This window comes from Onychomys torridus, chromosome 5 (assembly GCF_903995425.1).
Source record: "Onychomys torridus chromosome 5, mOncTor1.1, whole genome shotgun sequence".
NCBI classification, from domain to species: Eukaryota; Metazoa; Chordata; class Mammalia; order Rodentia; family Cricetidae; genus Onychomys; species Onychomys torridus.
This window is the reverse complement of record NC_050447.1, coordinates 20523670-20543600: the sequence shown is the minus strand read 5'-3', so window position 1 is coordinate 20543600 and position 19931 is coordinate 20523670. Positions and strand designations below refer to the sequence as shown.

Below are 19931 nucleotides of genomic sequence, written 5' to 3'. Positions count from 1 at the left end.
GGCCTGGCTTACAGTTCAGAGGTTTAGTCCATTATCGTCATGGTAGAAAAAATGGGTGGCATGCAGACAGACATAGTGTTGGAGAGGTAACTGAGAATTCTACATCTTGATCCACACGCAGCAGGAAGAGACTGCCACACTGGATGTGGCTTGAACATCTGAGACCTCAAAGCTAACCCCCCCCCCCAGTTACACACTTCCTCCAACAAGCCCACACATACTCCAACAAAGCCACACCTCTTAATAGTACCACTCCCTATCAGCCTATGGGGGCCATTTTCATTTTAACCACCACAAATACATTTTTCAAACTTATATTGTCTTTAGAATTTGGTTGTGGGACCCAAGCACAGTGACACATGCCTATAATACCAGTACTTTGAGAAGCAGAGGCAGAAGGATTACTGTCAATTTTAGACAAGCTTGGTCTATATAGCAAGCTCAAGACCAGCCAGAACTTCAAGATTTGATAAATATAGATAGATAGATAGATAGATAGATAGATAGATAGATAGATAGATAGATACAAGATATAATTGATTGTTTATATTAGTGGAGGGTATAGGCATTGCTCTTGATCTCTGCTGTTGCCTGTGATCTCTGGCAGCTGGTTGCTACTCTTTCTGGATGTAAAACTACCACATCAGCTGTTATGGTTCATTGCCTGCGCCAGAAGACAGAGGAAGAACTCATGGAGACCTCACAAAAAATGGTAAATGTATCCATTCTACACTCTAGTGGCCATCACTCCATGTGCTTGACTACAGTCTTCATCTGCTCAGCTGTCCTCTTGTCCTGGACAGACTGCATGGGACAGTGTATAGTTAGAAGAGACACGTATCCATAGCCCAAGTCAAGCAGAGTCACAGGTTATTAAACTATCCCCTGTGCTTGTCTGCCTCAGTATTATAACCACAGCAATCCTAGGGAACACAGCAAAGGAAATGGTGGGCTGGAAGGAGTGTATCGAGCTTGTGGGCATCAGGATCTTCTGATGCAAGATAAAAGCACTCATTTCAAGGATTCTAGATCAGAAAAAAAAGAGTAGTTGCAACAGAATCTTCAGGTAACAGAGATGTGCTGGATGAAGATTCAAGACATGGGTGGATCCAGATGTTATGAAGGTATCATTGAGAATCTGCCTGTCTCTATCTCTGCTCTCCATTCTTTGTTGTCTTCTAGCCAAATAATTTGTCTCTTATGGAAGTAAAAGATAATAGCACTCTAACCTTATATTCTATTTACTTAGAAATCATCTCTTCTCCAATTGTCAGCAACAGATTTGCAGGACTCTTTTGGGTAGATACCATCATATACCCATTCTTGAACCACTGTCCACATTCAGGGACATGGTCACGCTAAGTTACACAACAATATCCAAACTCTTGGATTGAGAAATGAGGGACAGGGAAACATCCCATCTCTCTAGTCCAACCCACATATAACCCCCTCCCCATGAGGTTACCCAGTCCCTGCCATGACAGTCACATCATTCCACTCTTTCCTTGAAGAAACTTGAGGCATTGTTACCAGAAGGAACAAGTAGGGGACAGAATGAAGAGGAACATAGACATTGGCCGCAGACACCCTCCTCAGGGCTCCACCAATCCTGACTCTGGGTCCTATGGCCTTTCCCCTCTCTTCTACTGTGGCTCCCTCACTCTGTTCTGCTCTATGCTTATTCCCAGATAACACACATAGCTCAGGGAAGGGGTAACCCTGGTATCTTGGAGGCACAGTTCAAATGATCAACTTTTGTACAAGGAAGGATTTTAACACATCTTCTGCCTTTATCTTTTCAGAATCTTTTTAAACTGGACTTACTTGGAAACCCAAAAGAGGTAAGGACCCTTTTTCTCCTCAATTATGAATGTTGGGTCTTAACAGTGTTTATCTCTAATTAGCTATGAATACAAAATCTCCATTGTGATATTATCGTCATTCCTTGTGTGTCCTGAGTGGGGAAGTCACCTGTTGTAGTAACACAGGCAGGAAGACCAGAGGTGTAGCTGTCCTGACTTCCAGTGCAGTGCTCATGACAACCCCAGCCAACCTCCTAGTCCTCAGGAAACTCTAGCGAGTGCTCCATCTCCTCCCTCCCACCTTGCAGCAGTGGTTGACATTTGGTGATATTAGTTGTGCAATCTCTACAGTTCTGTCCTTGGCTTTCTCCCTGGGAATCCTAGCAATTCCCTGAAAACCCTGTGAGGATGAAATGAGACTCAGCCACCCATCCAAGTTTTACCATTTGGCAAGAGATGATTTACCAGCTGGGCACAGCAGTGGCACAGATGATGCACTGTGCCTTTTTTGAAGTCTTCCATTCTAAGGTCTGGGAGAGTACAACAGAGGGTCAAATAAAATATGAGGTGTGTCTGATTGTAATCAGAAGATAAATTGGGAGATGGGGACAGAGTTGGCTAATAGTTTGATATACCCAGCCAATAGGAGGTGGCTTGATTAGGAAGAAAGCCAGATGTCAGGAAATTTGGAGACAGTATTGCAGGCAGAGGAAAGAGCAGCTGCAGAAGCATACTGCAGGAAGCCGTAGTGCTTGGAGGGGAGATGGTGAAGGAAACACGGGCTTCAGGCTGAGGAAGTGAGGAGAGCCTAGAAGCATTTGAAAGGCTTGGATTTTGACTCAGCAAGAGATATATGTTCAGTGGGCTTTAAAAAGTAATCTTAGATGTTTATAATATTACCTGAATTAAGGTTTCTATTGCTGTGAGAGACATCATGACCACGGCAAATCTTATTAAGGAAAACATTTCATTGGGGCTGGCTTATGGTCCAGAGGTTACATCCACTATTGTCATGACAAGAAATATGGTGGTATGCAGACAGACATGGTGCTGGAGAAGGATCTGAGAATTCTACATCTTGATCTGCAGGCAGCAGAAAGAGACAGTGAGCCACTAGGCCAGGCTTGAGCTTCTGACCTCAAAGCCTACCCCCTAGTAACACTTCCTCCAACAAAGCCACACCTACTCCATCAAGGCCACACCTCCCAATAGCACCACTCCTTTGAGCCTATGGGGCCCATTTTTATTCAAACCACCACAGTTACGTTGTTTGTATTTATTTTGATTTGAGACTTAGCCCTGCTATAAAGCCTAAGCTGTTCTTGAACTTGTGATCTTCCTGTCTCTGCTTCTCAACTCCTGGCATTGCAAGCATAGGACAACATATCTTGCTTTGTAGTGCCTTTTGGGCAGCAGTGTAGAAATCCACTGTGTAAGCCAAGGGCAGAACAGGTTCAGAAAGACTTTACACTGCAGTGTACTGATTAGATGTGATTGGAGTCGAGATATTTTTGAAGGAATTTCTGAGAGGACTTGCTAACCATCAATGAGATAATGAGAAGGATGAAGGACTCCACTGGCCTCTAACTCAAGCAGGCACCTCACAGAGTTTTGGTATTCATGGGTGGTTTAGCAATTACTATGTGCCTTGTGGTTGCTGATATCAGTCTTCAATGCATTTGCTGCTCCACGTGGTCTCTTGCTGTCTGGCTTTTGCAATTTTACTACTTTCTACCTTCATGTTCTCTATTCACTCCAATTCCTCATGAGTTTACCAGGCTTGTCTGTATGAACAGAAATTAGAATATCATTTTCCTTCTGATAAAATCTTGACTTTGCTTTGAGACCCGAAAGAGGTAAGGACCTCTGCTTTCTGGATTACTGATGTTGAGTGAAGATAAACACCTTTCCTTCATGGAACTGGTACTTGAACACATTTCTGAATGCCAGAGATAGTCCATATATTAGAGAGAAAGAGTTCTCTGCCCTCTGACTCTCTCTCTCTCTCTCTCTATCCTGGCCCAGAGCAGGTCTCCAAGCCCAGGCTTCTGTGACCATTGTGGCTTAGCTCAGCAAACTGACTCTGCTCTCTTGGCTTGGGCCCTTTCCCAGTGTGGAAATGCCTGCCTAACCTTACTTGCATAGAATGTTCTTGTTCAGATTCTGCTTCAGATGGCAAAACAGCAGGCTCTCTGTGGCCCCAGGTATCTTCCTTCAGGTAAGCAGTTCTCCACAGAGCCCTGCACTGCCCAGCCTTTTCTAAGGCAGCAGTAATTATGGCTAAGGCACATTCTATATTGCCAGCATACTTGATTATGGCTTGATATTTATGATTTTTTTTCTTCGAATAGTGAGTGAAGCCTAAATTTAGACACCTTGAGAAAAGAGCTCATTGTCCCTAAAAACTAACTTTGTATCCCAAAGCACTCACTCAGGTTTAGATAGAGATAAACACATGCAATATACCTTCATTGGTCATAGATTCTCTACTTGTGAAGTCACTTGCTAAAATATATTTGCAACCCCAATTCAACACTAATGACACAGTTGGGGTCTTTTGCACCATATGCACTAGGCAGCAAGAAGCTTGTCACATCATGCCCCGGTCTGAAGTCAAATGGAGGAAATGCTAGATCTTCTCCATTCCTCTCCCATATTCAGAAGTAACCTCGTCATGATCTGTGCAATGCTGCATCTTGACAATCATTTACTCTCTCAATTAATTTCTCTGTTTAAGCTGTTCTCCAGCACAGTGATGAAGTATCCAGTGTCCCCAAGCACAGATGGATGTGAGACACATTACAGAGGAAACATATATGATGAATGAGCTTCCTTCAGCTTCTGGTGTGATCCTTTTGGTCTTAAATTCAGCATTGATGCAGCAGCATCACAGTGCATCCAAAAGAGAAAACAGAGACTTGCATCACTGTCAGGAGGTGGTGGTAGTCAGGGGGATGTCATTCTGGAGAGTAGTCATGTGTATGTGACTCAGATTGGAAAGGAAAAGAAAGACATAGTGGAAGGCAGAATTGTGAGACAGAAACCAAATAAATCTATAGTCACCTGAACTAGGATCAGAAACATATTAAACCTTTACCAGTGTTTTGTTATAAATGAATTCAATTTTTAACTACTAATTTGTAAAAAAGGTGTGTTGCATAAGGTGTCATTAAAATTAAACTAACTAATAAAAGAATGATAAAAAAAAAAATTGTGACCAGGAACTCCCAGAAACTAACTTCCAAATTCCCCTTGAAAAAATGGCTCAAGATTTGCTGGTTCAATATTTTCAGCAAGTTTACAGACTTATCTACAATAATTAACCCAAGTTAACACATAAATGGATATTTTAGATTCAATATATACTCTAAACTTTGAGACACATTTTTATACAGTATATATTTTACTTTGGATGAAAATTGGCCTCCTTGCTTTCCTACCATAATCATCTTGACATGCTGACCCCTTAGAGAGTCCTAGACTAAGTCCCTCTTAAGACACTGAGTTTCTGTGGCCATAGCCACAGTGGTCTGTGTGCTGGCCAAGCCCTCAGACTGCCAGAGAGGACATGGATGTAACAGGGCAGAATAGTCAATAGAGGCTACATTTCTGTCTTCCCTAGGCCTATCCCTTCCTGCCCACTGTGATTGATGGAGTGTTCCTGCCAAAGGCACCAGAAGAGATCCTGGCTGAGAAGAGCTTCAACACTGTGCCCTACATGGTGGGCATCAACAAGCAGGAGTTTGGCTGGATCATTCCAACGGTGAGAACGTACGGACTTCTTAGATGCACTCCACAGAGGCTCAACCATCATCCTCCATGCTCTGATTAAGGGTTGTGCACCCAGATGACTACATTCCAAAGAAACTTCAAACTTTCCAAGTAAATTTGCATTGAGAGTCCCTAATGATACCCTTTGTAGTGTCAGTTTACACCACATGGGGCAGAGGAGGGATTAATAATTGGAAGCTTTCTAAAGAAACTGAACAAGGGCTCAGGGCCCTGTCTGCCCACCACCAAGCTTTCCATTGGCAATGCTTAGCTCTCTCAGCAGGTAGTTTAGGGCTCTGGTATCAGTCTGGGATGTGGCATTCAATGCTAGGAGACATGCTGAAACCAGACCAGAGCTCTGAGTGCAAACTTGGAGAGGGTGAGCATATTCCAGAGTTCTGCAGCTCTCACACAGAAGGACTTCAGGGGGCATCACAGGGAGACAGACACATAAACATAATGATTGGTTTTGTTGCCCCTGTCCCATGAGCCTGGCAGCATGTGGCCAGGGTCCTCCATCCCTGAGCCCTTGGTGTCTGTATTATCATAGCCTGAATGTTCCCTCACTGCCTAAAGGAACACTGTGGCCCTGATGTGATTGATACCTTTAAGTGTCCTCTCTGTGTTACTTGTATTCATTCATATATGTCTATTGTTTTTACTGATTGTATTTCTCAAAAACTTAAACTCCCAGGCCTGTCCAGCCCCCAGACTCTACCTTGTTCCATTTTGGTTTGCTTAGTTGACCTTTTCTGCTTTTGTTACTTTTCCATGGCTCACAACGCTTAATCATCTGTTTAACAGCTTATGGGCTATCCACTCTCCGAAGGCAAACTGGACCAGAAGACAGCCAATTCCCTCTTGTGGAAGTCCTACCCAATGCTTGTAAGACTCTAGGGAATCATGGGATTGGTTGAGAAAGAAAGAAGGTTGGTGGCTTTCTCTAATCACAGACCAATTCGATGGTGGAAACCGGAGTTTAAGCTCCCATTTTTTTTTCTCTTTCTTTTTTTTTTTTATTTTCCCACTTTACCATCTCTGTGTGTTGGACCCATGCTTGTGACTCCCCCGTCAAAATCTCATTAAGTTCAGGATATGTTTTAGAGAAAAAGGCTTATTTTTAAAGCCAGCAAAACCAAGACCACAGAGGCTATGGTGGCGAAAGGGGAAAGTGCATCTAAGGACTGGAGGCACAAGACTTGCTTATGGAGTTATTCAGATGCCCATCAGATAGGTGGGCAACAGATTTGGTTTTTAGGGCCAGATATGGTGTCTTTATTCCCAGCACTCAATTGGCAGAGGCAGGCAGATCTCTGACGTCAAGACCAGCCTGGTCTACAAAGCAAGTTTCAGGACAGCCAGGGCTATTACACAGAGAAACCTCGTCTTGAAAAGCCAAAAACATAAAAACAATTTTTTGAGTTTGGGTTTTTATGACACACAGACTGCTATTATTTATAGGTTAATAGATATGATTGGCTCTGTAAATTTAAAGGAAAATCACTAACTCGCAGATCATCTGACCCATATCTTTTACTCATTCCATGTTTTCAAGAAATGTTAATCCCGAACTTCATTATGAGGATGTAAATGGTGCCTTTTCCTCAGAGAACAGGGAAACTACCAAAAATTTACTTTTTTCAGAGGACCAGAGGTGAGATAAAGAAGCCACTTTGTTCTGTATGGACAGCTGAAGAGACCATCCACTGGAAAACAGTTTTTAATCTATGAAGTATTTTATGCATGTGGGTCTCTTCCATCAAAGCATATAGATGAATACATGGCTGGGATATCTGAACTCAAATAGTGATTAATTCAAATCAATTGAAAGAAAATCAACTTTTTTAAAAAAGAGAAAGTGAATCTAGAGAGTTTCTTCCAGTCTTTGATGAGCAACAGCAGGAGTGCTCAGTGAGCACTGAAGTCGTTCAGAATCAGTGAAGCCTCCTTACCTGACTGCAGAAGCCCCATGGTTCACCCAGTCAGGTGGTCACCTTCTGATCCATTGCAGAAAATCTCTGAGAACATGATTCCAATGGCCACTGAGAAGTATTTGGGAGGGACAGATGACCCTGCCAAAAAGAAAGACCTGTTCCTGGACTTGATTGCAGATGTGGTATTTGGCGTTCCATCGGTGATGGTGTCTCGTGGCCACAGAGGTGAGTTTCAGGTGTTGGATGGGAGATGGACACAAGTTTACCTGCTATGTTTCTGGCCTGCCCACCTCTTGGTATGGATAGATATGAAATCTGTTGATATTAGGCCTCAAAAGTTGATTCCATATAGCTTGTAATGCTGTTTTGCTTTTTCTGCTAGTAAAGATCTTTGAGTAAAGGGTCTACATTCAGTTTAATTTAGAAAATAAGCCCAGAAATCACCATTCAGAGGAAAGAGTGATGCAGAGACAAGGCAGACCCTAATCTGCAGAGCTTCGTATGTGTGTCCATCTTAGCTGCAACTGGAAGGCTCTAGGGAATAGGGAACATCTTAGGGCTTCCTTTTCTGAAAAGCAAGGGAGCTGTGCTTTAACCTGCCAGGAGCCACATCTCATTGATGGAATGCTTCTCTAAAAGGTTGTTAATTTTGTGGTACCTTTATCTACTGCAAGCATGAACAGAGCTGTGTCTAAAAACCAGAAGGGGGCAAAGGGCAAGAGCTAATGGTGCTGCATGTGGCTGTAAGGCTACCCTGTCTCGGAACATGGGCTATAATGAAGTAACTGTCAGGGTTACTTCGCTCAGTGCTGGAACATACACCACCAAAGAAACAAAGGTCTGTTTTAGCCTAGAGTCTCAGAGGTTTCAGTCTGTGGTGTCAGGGAGCATATCACACCATAGGGACAAGGAAGCAATAAAACCACATAGAGCAGAAACAGAAATGGTCCAGGGAATATAATATCCACCAGGTCCTTGTCACCTGCATCCTACTTCCAAAAAACAGGCTCTACCTTCCATAATTCTACTACCTCCCAGGGGTGTGTTAGAATTTTGAATTTGTCAATTGATTAAATCATTCAGTGGATCAGAGCCTTCATGATATAACTGTTTCTGTAAATGACTTCACAGATGCACTCGGAGATGGCCATTACAAATCTTCTAGGCACATCTTAGTCTAACCAAGCTGGACAGTTGAGATTAATCATTAAGGGGCACCAATAGCTTCTGTTGCAGATGCTCTCTTGATGATGTTATGGTTAGGGGGACTAGAATGCTGCTCTTGGTAGAGGGGTCATTGGGAGATCTTTGAAGGCTGACAAGATCAGAATAACTGCTAAGGACCAACAAGGCCATATAAAGAGGCAAGACTTAGTAGTGGGTGTAGGTACCCAGGTGCCATGATGTGCTGACATAGGTCCCAGGACAAAGAGTTGGCTCTCTCCTTCCACCTTTGCCTGGGTCACCAGGTGTGTGCAGCGAGCACCTCTACCTGCTGAGCTGCCATGACAGCCCCTCTCTGACATTTAATGTAGGCACTTAGAGCTGAAGAACTTTCCTCTTAGGGCTTGTCTTCATTTTATCCAGTGGGTGTTGGTATATTGTGGTCCCATTCTATTCAGTTCTAGGAATTTTGTAATTCTTCCCGGAGTTCTCTAACAATCCTCTCATCACTAAGTGGAGTCTCTATGAATTTGTGCACTCTCTACAGTTTCCTGTTGCTGTTGACTCCTAGATGTATTCCATTGCTAGAAAAAGACAATGAGCTGTTTCAACTTTCTTATATTTATGGATAGTTGATTTGCCTCCAAATCTGTAAACCATTTAATAAAAATTCCACAAACTGCCAAGAATGTTTTTTTCTGGAGTGTTTGGGTGGAACGCCTCTGGGTGTCTCATTGGTCTAGTTCTGATTTCATTTGACTCGAATGTGTCTCTGTCTTATATTCCTTTGTCCACATGTCCTGTCCATGGGTGAGAGTGGGGTTGCCTACTGGGTTGAGATTGCTAGGTAGCTTATATCTAATAGAATTTATTTTGGGAATTGGGTGTGCTTGTTTGGGGCACAAATGTTTAGAACTGACATGTCCTCCTTGTAGCCTGTCCCCTGATCAGTATGAAGTGTTCTTCTTTGTCTCTTCTGACTCACTTCGGTTTGAAGTCTATTTTGTCTAATATCAGAACAGCTACAGCTTTTGTTTTCCTGGTTCCAGTCACTTAAGACACTTTTCTCCCCACTCTTTCACCCTAAAGTGGTATCCATCTTAATAGGTGATGTGTTTTCCTGGAGGCAGCAAGAAGACTGCTCTTGTTTTCTTATATCATCTGCTGCTGCATGTCTTTTTGTTTTGATAATAGGAAGCACTAATGTTATTATTCAAAGGTATGTATTAATGCCTCTCACTGCTGGATCTGTGGTGGTGTTTTGTTCCACATTTGCTCACTGTGATACGATTGCTTTGTTCCAGTGGCCTCTTCAATGTGTTTATCCTTCTCTTCAGTCTTAAGGACTCCTTCAAGTATTCTTTGCAGAATAAGTTCAGTGTTCATTAATTCTTTTAGCCTGCTGTTGTACTGGAAAGGTTTTGGTTCCCCTTTAACAGATGTTTGTTGAATTCATAGCTGTGGTCTTTCAGAACTGAACAAGCATGTTTCCAAGCCCTTTTGGATTGAAAGGATTCTGTTAATTAATCAGCTATATGACCATCTGGCCTGCCTTTATATGTGACCTGACTCTTCTCTCTTGCTTCTTCCAATACCCTTTCTTTGTTTTTTTTTCCCAGTGTTTTAACTATAATATGACATGGAGAGTTATTTTTCTAATACTCTCTGTTTAGTGTTCCCTGGGACTCTTGTACATGGACAGGTATCTCTTTCTCTAGATTTGGAATACTTTCTTCTGTTTTTATTGAAAATATTTTCTATACTTTGTGCCTGGAAATCTTCTTCTTTTATGCTCATAATTCACAGATCTTGTCTTCTCTTGAAGCCCCAAAACTCTCAGGGTCTCCATCTATGCATGTCCCAGGTCTGTTCATGGGGTTTTTGGAAATTGATCATTGATCCTAACTGAGTGCTCTGCTTCCTCTAGCTCATTTTCAAGCCCTAATACTCTGTCCTCCTCACAGTCTGGTCTGTTAATGAGGCTTCCCACTGCACTCTAGCTTGGTGCACTGAGTTGTCATTTCCAGGGTCACATCAGCCTAGCTGTTGAAGACCCTGATACCTAGTACTTGTGTTCCCATTTGGATTCAGCAGCCGTGGGCTGGGACTGGTTGGAGAAAGGTGTGGCTTACAAATTATGCAAAGGATACTATTATTAACTAGTGAAATAAAGAAGGAATGATGAATGAGGAAAGAGAGTGAAACATGAGTCAGAAGTGGGTATACGAGAGAAATATAGGAGGGGGGAGACTATCCTGGATATGGATGTGAAGGGTAGAAGGTTTGGGCAGGTATAGAAAGCTGAGGGACAGTCATAAAGATCTATTCTGGAAAGACAGAAGGTCCAACATAGTGCTTAACAATGAATGTAAAAAAATGGCAAGTAGTTATATGAAAGAACAATTCATTATGAAGAGAAACTACCCCTTCTAAAATGTTATAAAAATAAAATAAAACAAAGCAAACCCAACAACAAAAACTCAGATAATGGAATTTATATCTAAAACAAGAGAACACACACACACACACACACACACACACACACACACACACACGCCACACGCTCATGCACAAATAACCTGAAGACTGGTCCAACTTTCTCCCTCAGTGGGGGGTAGGGGAAGGATCGTCTCACTACTAGGGATATTCCTTATATCAGCTTTCTCAGGTAGCGCAAAAACCTGGTAGGCTTCGAAGGTCAATGTAACCAAGCTGTACATCCTTAGTGTGCTATAGAGCACTGTGGTCTGTAGCTCTGGCTCCCTTGTAACTCAACCCTGGTCCAGGCTACCTCCACCTCACAGAGCCTAGGCTGCTCCACTGACTCATCCCTGAGCTGGTCTATGTGACAGTGTCCTATGTTCCCTGCACCTTCTTCAGCCTGAGCCTGTGTCTTCTTTTAAGAAATGTCTACCAGGACCTCTTGCCCCTTTCTCATTTTGTCTTATTGATTATTTATTTATTTATCACTATAGAGTTGTTTGAGCTCCTTATACACATTCTTAACACACATACACACACACACACATATATATATAGTGTGTGTGTGTGTGTGTGTGTGTGTGTGTGTGTGTAGTGTAGGTGCACACATGCCATGGTGTGCATGTGGAGGTCAGAGGACAACATGTGGGAGTGGGTGCTCCCCTCTTACCATACGGCTTCTAGGGATTGAATATAGATATTGGGCTTAACAGCAAACAGCTTCACCTGCTGAGCCATCTTGTCAGCCCTTCTGCGAATATTTAAATAGACACTGTCACATGTGCAGATTACAAGCATTTTCCCAGCCCACAGATTGTCTCTGTGCTTTGCTCATGGTTCTCCTTGGTGTGAAAAACTCTTCAGTCTGCTAATGTCCCATTTGTTTTCACCTGCGCTGCTTACAATATTAAGTCTAGACCAAAGTTGCACGCATCTTCCCTTTATGATCTGGTCTTGCATTTGCTTTCACTCAATTTTAGTTTTTTTAATTTTATTAGATTTTGAAATTGCACGCATAAGTACCGTATTTGCATCATTTCCCCTTCTTCCTCCCTCCCTCCCTCCAACTCCTCGCTTGCCCCCAACCCTGACTCCTCTGGACAGTCAGATGACAGTTCTTGCAGATGACTATAAGCTTAGGAGGCCACGATTCCTTAGCCCTTGAGACTGGCTAGTGGTACAGGTTCTGACCCGTGTCACTAAAGACTTAACAGTGACCTGGAATGCTCTTCTCTGGTCCCTGCTCCCTTTTATGTCACCTCAGCTCGTACAATCACTAATCCTGAAAGCAGTCTTCCTGCCCCAACTGTTCTCAGGCCATGGAGCTGTGTCCACTGTTGCCGCTCAGCTCTGGCATCTGCCATTGCTCTCCCGCACCCACCATTGTCTCCTCCTCGCCATCTAGGCTGCTCCCTTCTTAGCTCAGCCCACACTACTGAAGTTGGCACAGACTGGAGATCTCTTGTTATACCTAATGTTTCAAGACCAGGCTGCACTGGGAAGTGTCTCCCACTGACTAGTCCTCTGTGTTCTGTTTCTCCCTTCAAGGCCTCTGTAGCTCTGAAGTTGTATCTACATTTACCATTGTTGTGTGCTGTGAATGACTTAGCCCTGTCATCAATGTTATAAACATAAATCTCTTTTCATGCTTGTTTTTCCCCAGGTAAGTTCTCACTCTGTAGCCCAGACTATTCTAGAACTTACTATGTAGAAAAAAAAACAAAAACAAAAAAAACTGTCCTCAAATTTACAGCAATCCTCCTGCCTCAGCCTATTAAGTACTGGGATGACAGGTGTGAGCTACCAGGTCCAGATTCTCATACTGTTTGAGCTCAACTTTCTGGTCTGCTAAGACTGCAGCTACCATTTCTCTCTGTCTTTTATTTGTGTATAATATCTATTTCCAATCATTTGTTTCTAACCTATATGCTTCTTTAAAGGTAGTGGGGTTTGTGGAAACATATACTTGGGCTGTTTAAAAATGCATTCAGTCTGCCTCTTGTGTTTCAGAAGTTAACATTTGAGAGGGATGCTATTTTGGAGTTGAGCTCTGGTTGTTTTGTGAATGTTTTCCTTCTCTCTTGGTGCCTCCTTTGTGGCTTTCTGCTGTTTGTTAAGAGCATGTCTTGAATCTTTCTGTATTTATGTTATATTTCTACTAAATATTTTTGCTTACAGGCTTACATGTAACCTCTTCTACTTCTACAAGCCTATATTGGAATAGTATAACTTTGACTCTGGATAAGACCTTCCTCCACATCTCTGCTCCTCAAAACACACATTTACACACACACACACACACACACACACACACACACACACACACACACACACACACATATGCACACACGCTGGGGTCACTTTCCTCCTGCACACTGCCTGTATCACCTGCTCTCTCAGACCCTGGAATCTCCTGTAAGACATTGGATGTAAGTTTGGCACCTCTGTGATTGTGAAGCTCATATCTCTGATGTTCCTGGGGTTTCCTTTCTTTCACTGTTAGTGCCGTGATTGTTTTGTGTCTTGGCTAAAATCAGCTGGAGGCTGTGTGCTTCCTGACCTAATGCTGGGAACCTATCACAGAGGTTTTCGGCCACAATCTCTGGATATAAACCCTCTATCCTCCTGCAGTGTTCTTCCTCTGCAAGTTGTCTTACTCGAATGTCTAGCCTGGAGACAGCACCCCATTGTCTTTGCTTTTCTCAGAGTTCCAGTTTGAACTATTCAAATATTGTTTGCAATTATTCAAAAGAATTTTTATAAAATTCTGTGTGAATGGGTTCTGCAAAGCTGAGGTCCGAGTTCTGGCTAAAATGATTGAGTGACAGAGACGCTCCTAATTGGTCCCAAAGCAGCTGCTTCTTAGGTAGTAGGGACACAGTGCTGCCTCTGTGGTTGCAGAGATGAACTGGACAGAGGAAACTGGACAGATTATTCTTCATCCTATGGTGGAATGGCATAAATCATGTAAAGCCTTTGTGGGGACTCAGTAGGCAAAACATTTTTCGCACACTGCCCACAACCAGAGTTTGAATCCTAGAACTCCCATTAGGGCAAATGGGGAGCACTGACTCCAGGAAATCATTCACTGTCCACCACACACAAGATGGCATGTGTACACCACATACACCCAATCATACACGTACATACAATAAGATAAACTTAGAATGTGAGACAATGAGAGTAGTGTATGAAATGCACATAAAATTATCACAAATATGTGTATAAACAAAGTATTAAGCCGTAATACAGAAGCAACTTTCTTACAGGTAAGCATGTTTTCATGTCTTTATCATTTTTGAATTTCTTACTATACACATAGGGGCCAGGCTGTGAAATCTCCCCACTTACAGCCATGGGGCCTGGCACTTTTGCCTCTGAGCTACTCTGCTCTAGGGAGTATCTCCCCCTCCCCCTGTGAACGCTGCACAGTGTAAGAGTTTCCAAGGCTGGCAGCATGGAAGGGGACGGTCCATGAGAAGTGATAGTTGGCAGCTACAATGTTCTATCAGCAAGAGAACCTGCATCTTGGCACACGGACAGGACACCCTGGTGACAAGAGAGAAAGCAGAGGAGAGGAGGGGGCAGGAGACATGTTCTTTCTCTCTTGTCTCATCTCTCTCTGGAGCCATCTTAAGGGCTTAACACTCTCTGAGCAAGGAGGAAGCAGGGCATGAAACACCATCTCTAGGCTTTGTGGTTCCTTGAAACAAAGGAGGTCCTTGTTCCATTTCTACACGGATTTGTGTTTTTACCGTCCTAATTCCACATTGGCTGCTTATCCAGCTCCCATCAAGTCCTTCCTTGAAATTGTGTTTCTTCTCTATACCAGTAAACAGGGAGCTCAGTGCAACTTGAAGCCTTGGCACCACACAGGTGTATAGTGGACAATGTGAACTCCACATGACTCTGCATGTCTCCGCAGATGCCGGGGCTCGTACCTACATGTATGAATTTGAGTATCGCCCAAGCTTTGTATCAAACATGAGACCCAAGGCAGTGATAGGAGACCATGGCGATGAAATCTTCTCAGTATTTGGATCTCCGTTCTTAAAAGGTAATATATCTTTGCTGCCTGTGGCCTTGGTATTCAAAGGCCTGGATTTGGGCCCTGGCTTGATAGCCTTGTGCAAGTTTCTCCTTTTCTCCCCAGTTTGCTTTCCTGCCGCTCTATAACAGGGTTGAAGTACATTGAGCTTTCATACATGTGAAGGAGGCTGTGTTCATGTGTCCCCAGCCATAGTCACTCGCGGAAACCTGTAAAACCAGTAAGAGAAATGGCAGCTCAGCCATGGGCTACACTTTGGGGCAAGGTGCCACTGAATGATTTTCCTCCCATACGAGCATGCTGGGATAAAAGTAAGGGAAAAGTTAATTTTTAACCCTGAACAAGATCTGTCATGTTTACACATCTGTCTATCTATATATCTGGGTCATATATTTGCCTATATTTTGTAATGTGGTATTTAAGGGAAGCTTTCACAGAGGTCTTCAATACATCGCTTCTTAGCAATTGTATGCAGATAGCCATCTAACACATGTGCTGGGGGTGTCTTTCTGTATGTCTTGAATATATGTTGTTCCCAGTGGTTAATAAATAAGCTGCTTTGGCCTATGGCAAGGCAGCTTAGAGGGAGAAGGGAAATCCAAAGAGAGAGGCAGAAAAGGAAAAGGCAGAGTCTAGAGAGATACCAGCCGCCACCAAAAGAGCAGCAAGATGCCAGCAGACCGGTAATGCCACAGCCACATGACAACTTATAGATTAATAAAAATGGATTAAGTTATAAGAGCTAGCTAGCTAGAAGCCTGCCATAGGACATAAAATTGGTAATTAATATTAAACCTCTGAAAGTGGCTGAGGGACCACGGGGCCAGGTGGCACCAGAGGAACGTAGGACCATGGGGCCAGGCAGGACCTGAGAAGACTTACAGCTATACATGTATCTCTCATGACATCAGTGTCTCTGAGGCTCTCCCTGTGTGGTAATGTCTTAGGAACTTTGGAGAGAGAGAGAGAGAGAGAGATTAAGAAAAAGCCCAAGAGCCAGGAATCCTACTAAGACTGAGGAAACTCACAGTTATGGTGTTTGGGTCAGGCATATGAGCATGGCTGACAAAGGAAGCCAATATATGGAAAGCTATTCTTAACTTGAAGTGTAGATTATTAGCCAGTGTATTCTTAAAAGGTAGGTTTTAACTTAATAAGGGTCAAGACTGAATTTCTAACATGCTCCCCGGATGATAATGATGAGCATCACTCCTGCTGTGTGGCTGCTAAACTGAAAAGCCCCAGGTGAGTAGCTGCAGCTTACTCATTCTTCCCCACAGATGGCGCTTCAGAAGAGGAGATCAATCTCAGCAAGATGGTGATGAAATTCTGGGCCAACTTTGCTCGAAATGGGTGAGGCTGGTGGCAAACACAGGATGGGTCTGGGGGCGGGTGTGAGCATACCTGTTGGGAAGGAGTATTTTCTAATGATTGAGTGGTCAGTTTCCTGTCCGTGTGACCATAGCACACCAACAATGACAGCTAGAGTATTCGGATGTGTAGCTGTGAGGGGGCTTCTAGATAGTTCAGCATAAAGCAGGGGAGTGTGCATTTTGGCGCACAGATTTGGGGGTGTTGATTCCTGGTCCTATTTGCTCTGGTTGTTTGTCAATATCAACATGGTGAGATGATGTGGTGGCTAAATCCCTTCATCTCTTCATTTCATTGGCAGTCAGGCAATAAAGAGGGAGGAAAAGACTAGGGCCCCAATACTCATCAGGATCAACTTCCCCCAACTAATCCTACCTTTTAGAGTTCCCACTTTGTCCCAGGAGTACTTTCAGCTGATGACCAAACCCAATAGGGCTTAATCCCTGAGGTTCCAAGTCAAGTATTCAAATCTGCTGGTTGGTGTGGGTTCTGAAAAGCCTAGGAAGCACTTCCCCAAGGCCTTGCTGCCTTCAGCAGGAGGGCCTCTCTTGGGCTGGTTGTGCTCATGGCCTAAATAGATCGTAGGTAGAAGGTCCAGGTTCTGGCACTCATAAACTCTCCATAGCAACATCAGTTTCTGAGGAGGCCCACAAAGGTTTCCTAGTGAGATCTGAGCTTGCTTTACCCAACAGAGCTGCATTTGAAGATTGCTTGACCACGTGTGTTGTTACCAGGTGATTGGAAAGGGTCTGAACTTGGCTGTGCTGGGGGTAGGTCTTTTGCTCCACCCCTTGACATTCCTAAAATAGCCCTTCAGAAGAGACAGAGGGGGCCGTGGATGAGGAGCAGGCCCTTCCGAGGCTATCCTGTGTTTCTGTTTCTCTCTCCTCTGTCCTTCTATCTATATCTGGTATCCCTCACTCCTCAAGAGCACCCTGGAGTAAAATGTGGGAGCCAGTTGCCCAGCTGGGCTCCCACAAGCTTCACTCTGACAGCTTTAAGCATCATGTCCCCAGCAGGAACTTCACACCTTCCACCCACTTGCTGGCCTCCAGCTCTTCCATTTGCAATCTATGTAAAAGCCCTAATGACCCCATCACCCTTGCATTCTGCATGCCTGCAAAAATCACACCAATGTGGGTAACAGCAAGGTTTACCTATGGCTTCTGGTGTCACCAGCCTCTCAGCCATAGTAGACTCTGAGTGTCTGAACATAAACAAATACCAGAGGAGTTTTTCTCCAGGCACTCCGTGGTCAGGGATCTCTAGCATTACTTTCTCAAAGCAGGGTCTCTGGAACCAGTTTATGACTTTACAGCCTTATGGGTATGATGGCTGTGGTCTGGAAGCCGGGAAACAGCTGCAAGTATAAATGACAAATAGAAGGCAAGGACAAAGATGGCTGAAGGTCAAGACTAGGGGGAAACAGGAGACTTTTAGGTTCTCTCAAGACTATGAACTTTGTGTTCTTGCAAACTCCTAAGATGTGAGCCTCAAGGTGGCTTTCACTTTGATCTGGTGTAGGAAACTCGGTTTCTCTTAATGAAGTCATCTCTAACCATCACATTCTCCTTGTACACAAGCTTAATCACAGTCCTTTGTTGTGGTGGTGGTGATGAGGGGGGTTTTGTGAGTTTTTATTTTTTGGAAAAATTGAGTTTTTCTAATCTCCATGCTGAGGTTTTTGCTTCTGAATCTCATTGTAAATATGAATAAAAACAAAATGAAATAAAACAAAACCCTCTACACTACTTGGATGCTATGCTGCCTTAGAATCTCCTCTACCAATAAATGCTTTATCATCTTTAAACTCAGTACTACATAAAAATATCAGAACGGACAAATATAGGTAAATTCATTGCCATAATGGAGCATGAATGGCCTCTAATCCAGGTCCTCACAGAGGCTTCCTTCTCTTCTGAGCCATCATAAACTTCACTTCTGTTTTTCCTATTAGAACCTACTAGAATTCCCCATATGCCTCACTCATTACAGTCTGTGTTCCCTACAGCACACTCTCTAAACATTTCCAAACTCCTTCATAAACAAGTAAAACATTCTTGAGAGCCACATCATCGGGTTGATCACAGAAAGCTCCACTCCTTAGTAACACCTTTTAGTAATAATTTTGTGTTGTCACCTTTCAGTTGCTGAGACAAAATACCTAAAGTTCATCAACTGAAAGGATGGAGGTTTTATTGGGGCTCTGGGTTTCTTTTGAAATTTTTACTTGGAGCCTGTGACTAAGAGGAATGTTGTGGAGAAGGGGCACTAGGTAGGATCCAGCTCCTCACTTCTTGGCAGTCAGGCAGCAGTGAGATAAAGAAGTGGGGTCCCAACATGGTGCAAAGCGGGTTTTCGGGGACCTGCTTCTTCCAAGTAGGTGCCACCTCCTTATTCCTCCATTAGCCTTAACAGAACTGTTAGTTGAGCATCAGCCTTCAACATATGAGAGCTCAGAGGAGAGCTAACAGCTACATAATAGTAGGAATTTGCTAAACCTGCACAGGCTGCCCCAGGAGGTGGAGGTTCCCTGGTGGAGATAAGCCAAGGCATCCTCACAAATCTCTGGGCATCATGAGGACAATGCAGTTACGTTGGTGAATTTCTTTTTTTGTTTAATTCTATTCACAGGAACCCTAATGGGGGAGGGCTGCCCCATTGGCCAGAGTACGACCAGAAGGAAGGGTACATGAAGATTGGTGCCTCAACCCAGGCAGCCCAGAAGCTGAAAGATAAGGAAGTGGTTTTTTGGACTGAACTCAGGGCCAAGGAGGCAGCAGAGAGGGCAACACACAGAGAGCATGTTGAGCTCTGATCAGGAGGCCTGGAGCCAAGCCAAAGGTATGCCGCAGAAGATTCTGCAAAGAAACAAGGCTTCATATCTTTGAGGCTACACAATTGGATGGTATTTTGTACAAACACACTAAAAAGGAACCTTGTTGCTTCAACATGTAAAAATAAAACATTGTTTTGGAAATCAAAATTGGATCAGTGTCCATCCTGATTGGGTTCTTGTTGTTGATTTTGCTTGTTTCTTGGTTTGTTTTGGGGTGTGTGTATGTGTGTGTGTGTGTGTGTGTGTGTGTACTTGACACAAACTAGAGTTTTCTGGGAAGACTTAGAAAATGCCTCCATTAAATCGCCTGTAGACAAGTTTGTAGAACTTTTTCTTGATTAATGATGGATATAGGAGGACCCTGCCCACTGTGGATAGGGTCATCCCTGGGCTGGTGGTCCTGGGTTATATAAGAAAGCAGGCTGAGCAAGCCCTGGGAAGTAAGACAGGAAATAGCACTGTCTGTGGCCTCTGCTTCAGTTCCTGCTTCAGGGTTCCTACAGTGAGTTCCTGCCTTCACT

General features: G+C 43.5%; 1 protein-coding gene across 2 annotated transcripts in view; it reads left to right on the top strand.

Moving 5' to 3' along the window:
• The window catches only part of LOC118584731 (carboxylesterase 1D), a 31234-nt gene extending 11681 nt beyond the window's left edge, over nucleotides 1-19553 (top strand). The window contains exons 7-14 of one of the 2 annotated variants that reach the window (XM_036188987.1): nucleotides 608-712; nucleotides 1803-1841; nucleotides 5425-5565; nucleotides 6378-6458; nucleotides 7585-7732; nucleotides 15078-15209; nucleotides 16481-16553; nucleotides 19206-19553. In XM_036188987.1, coding sequence (XP_036044880.1) covers nucleotides 608-712; nucleotides 1803-1841; nucleotides 5425-5565; nucleotides 6378-6458; nucleotides 7585-7732; nucleotides 15078-15209; nucleotides 16481-16553; nucleotides 19206-19389 — 903 coding nt within the window. In that variant the 3' untranslated portion in view covers nucleotides 19390-19553. The remainder of the gene's footprint in view (nucleotides 1-607; nucleotides 713-1802; nucleotides 1842-5424; nucleotides 5566-6377; nucleotides 6459-7584; nucleotides 7733-15077; nucleotides 15210-16480; nucleotides 16554-19205) is intronic. The other variant, XM_036188986.1, reaches the window with a different exon arrangement.
• Nucleotides 19554-19931: the final 378 nt, after the last annotated feature.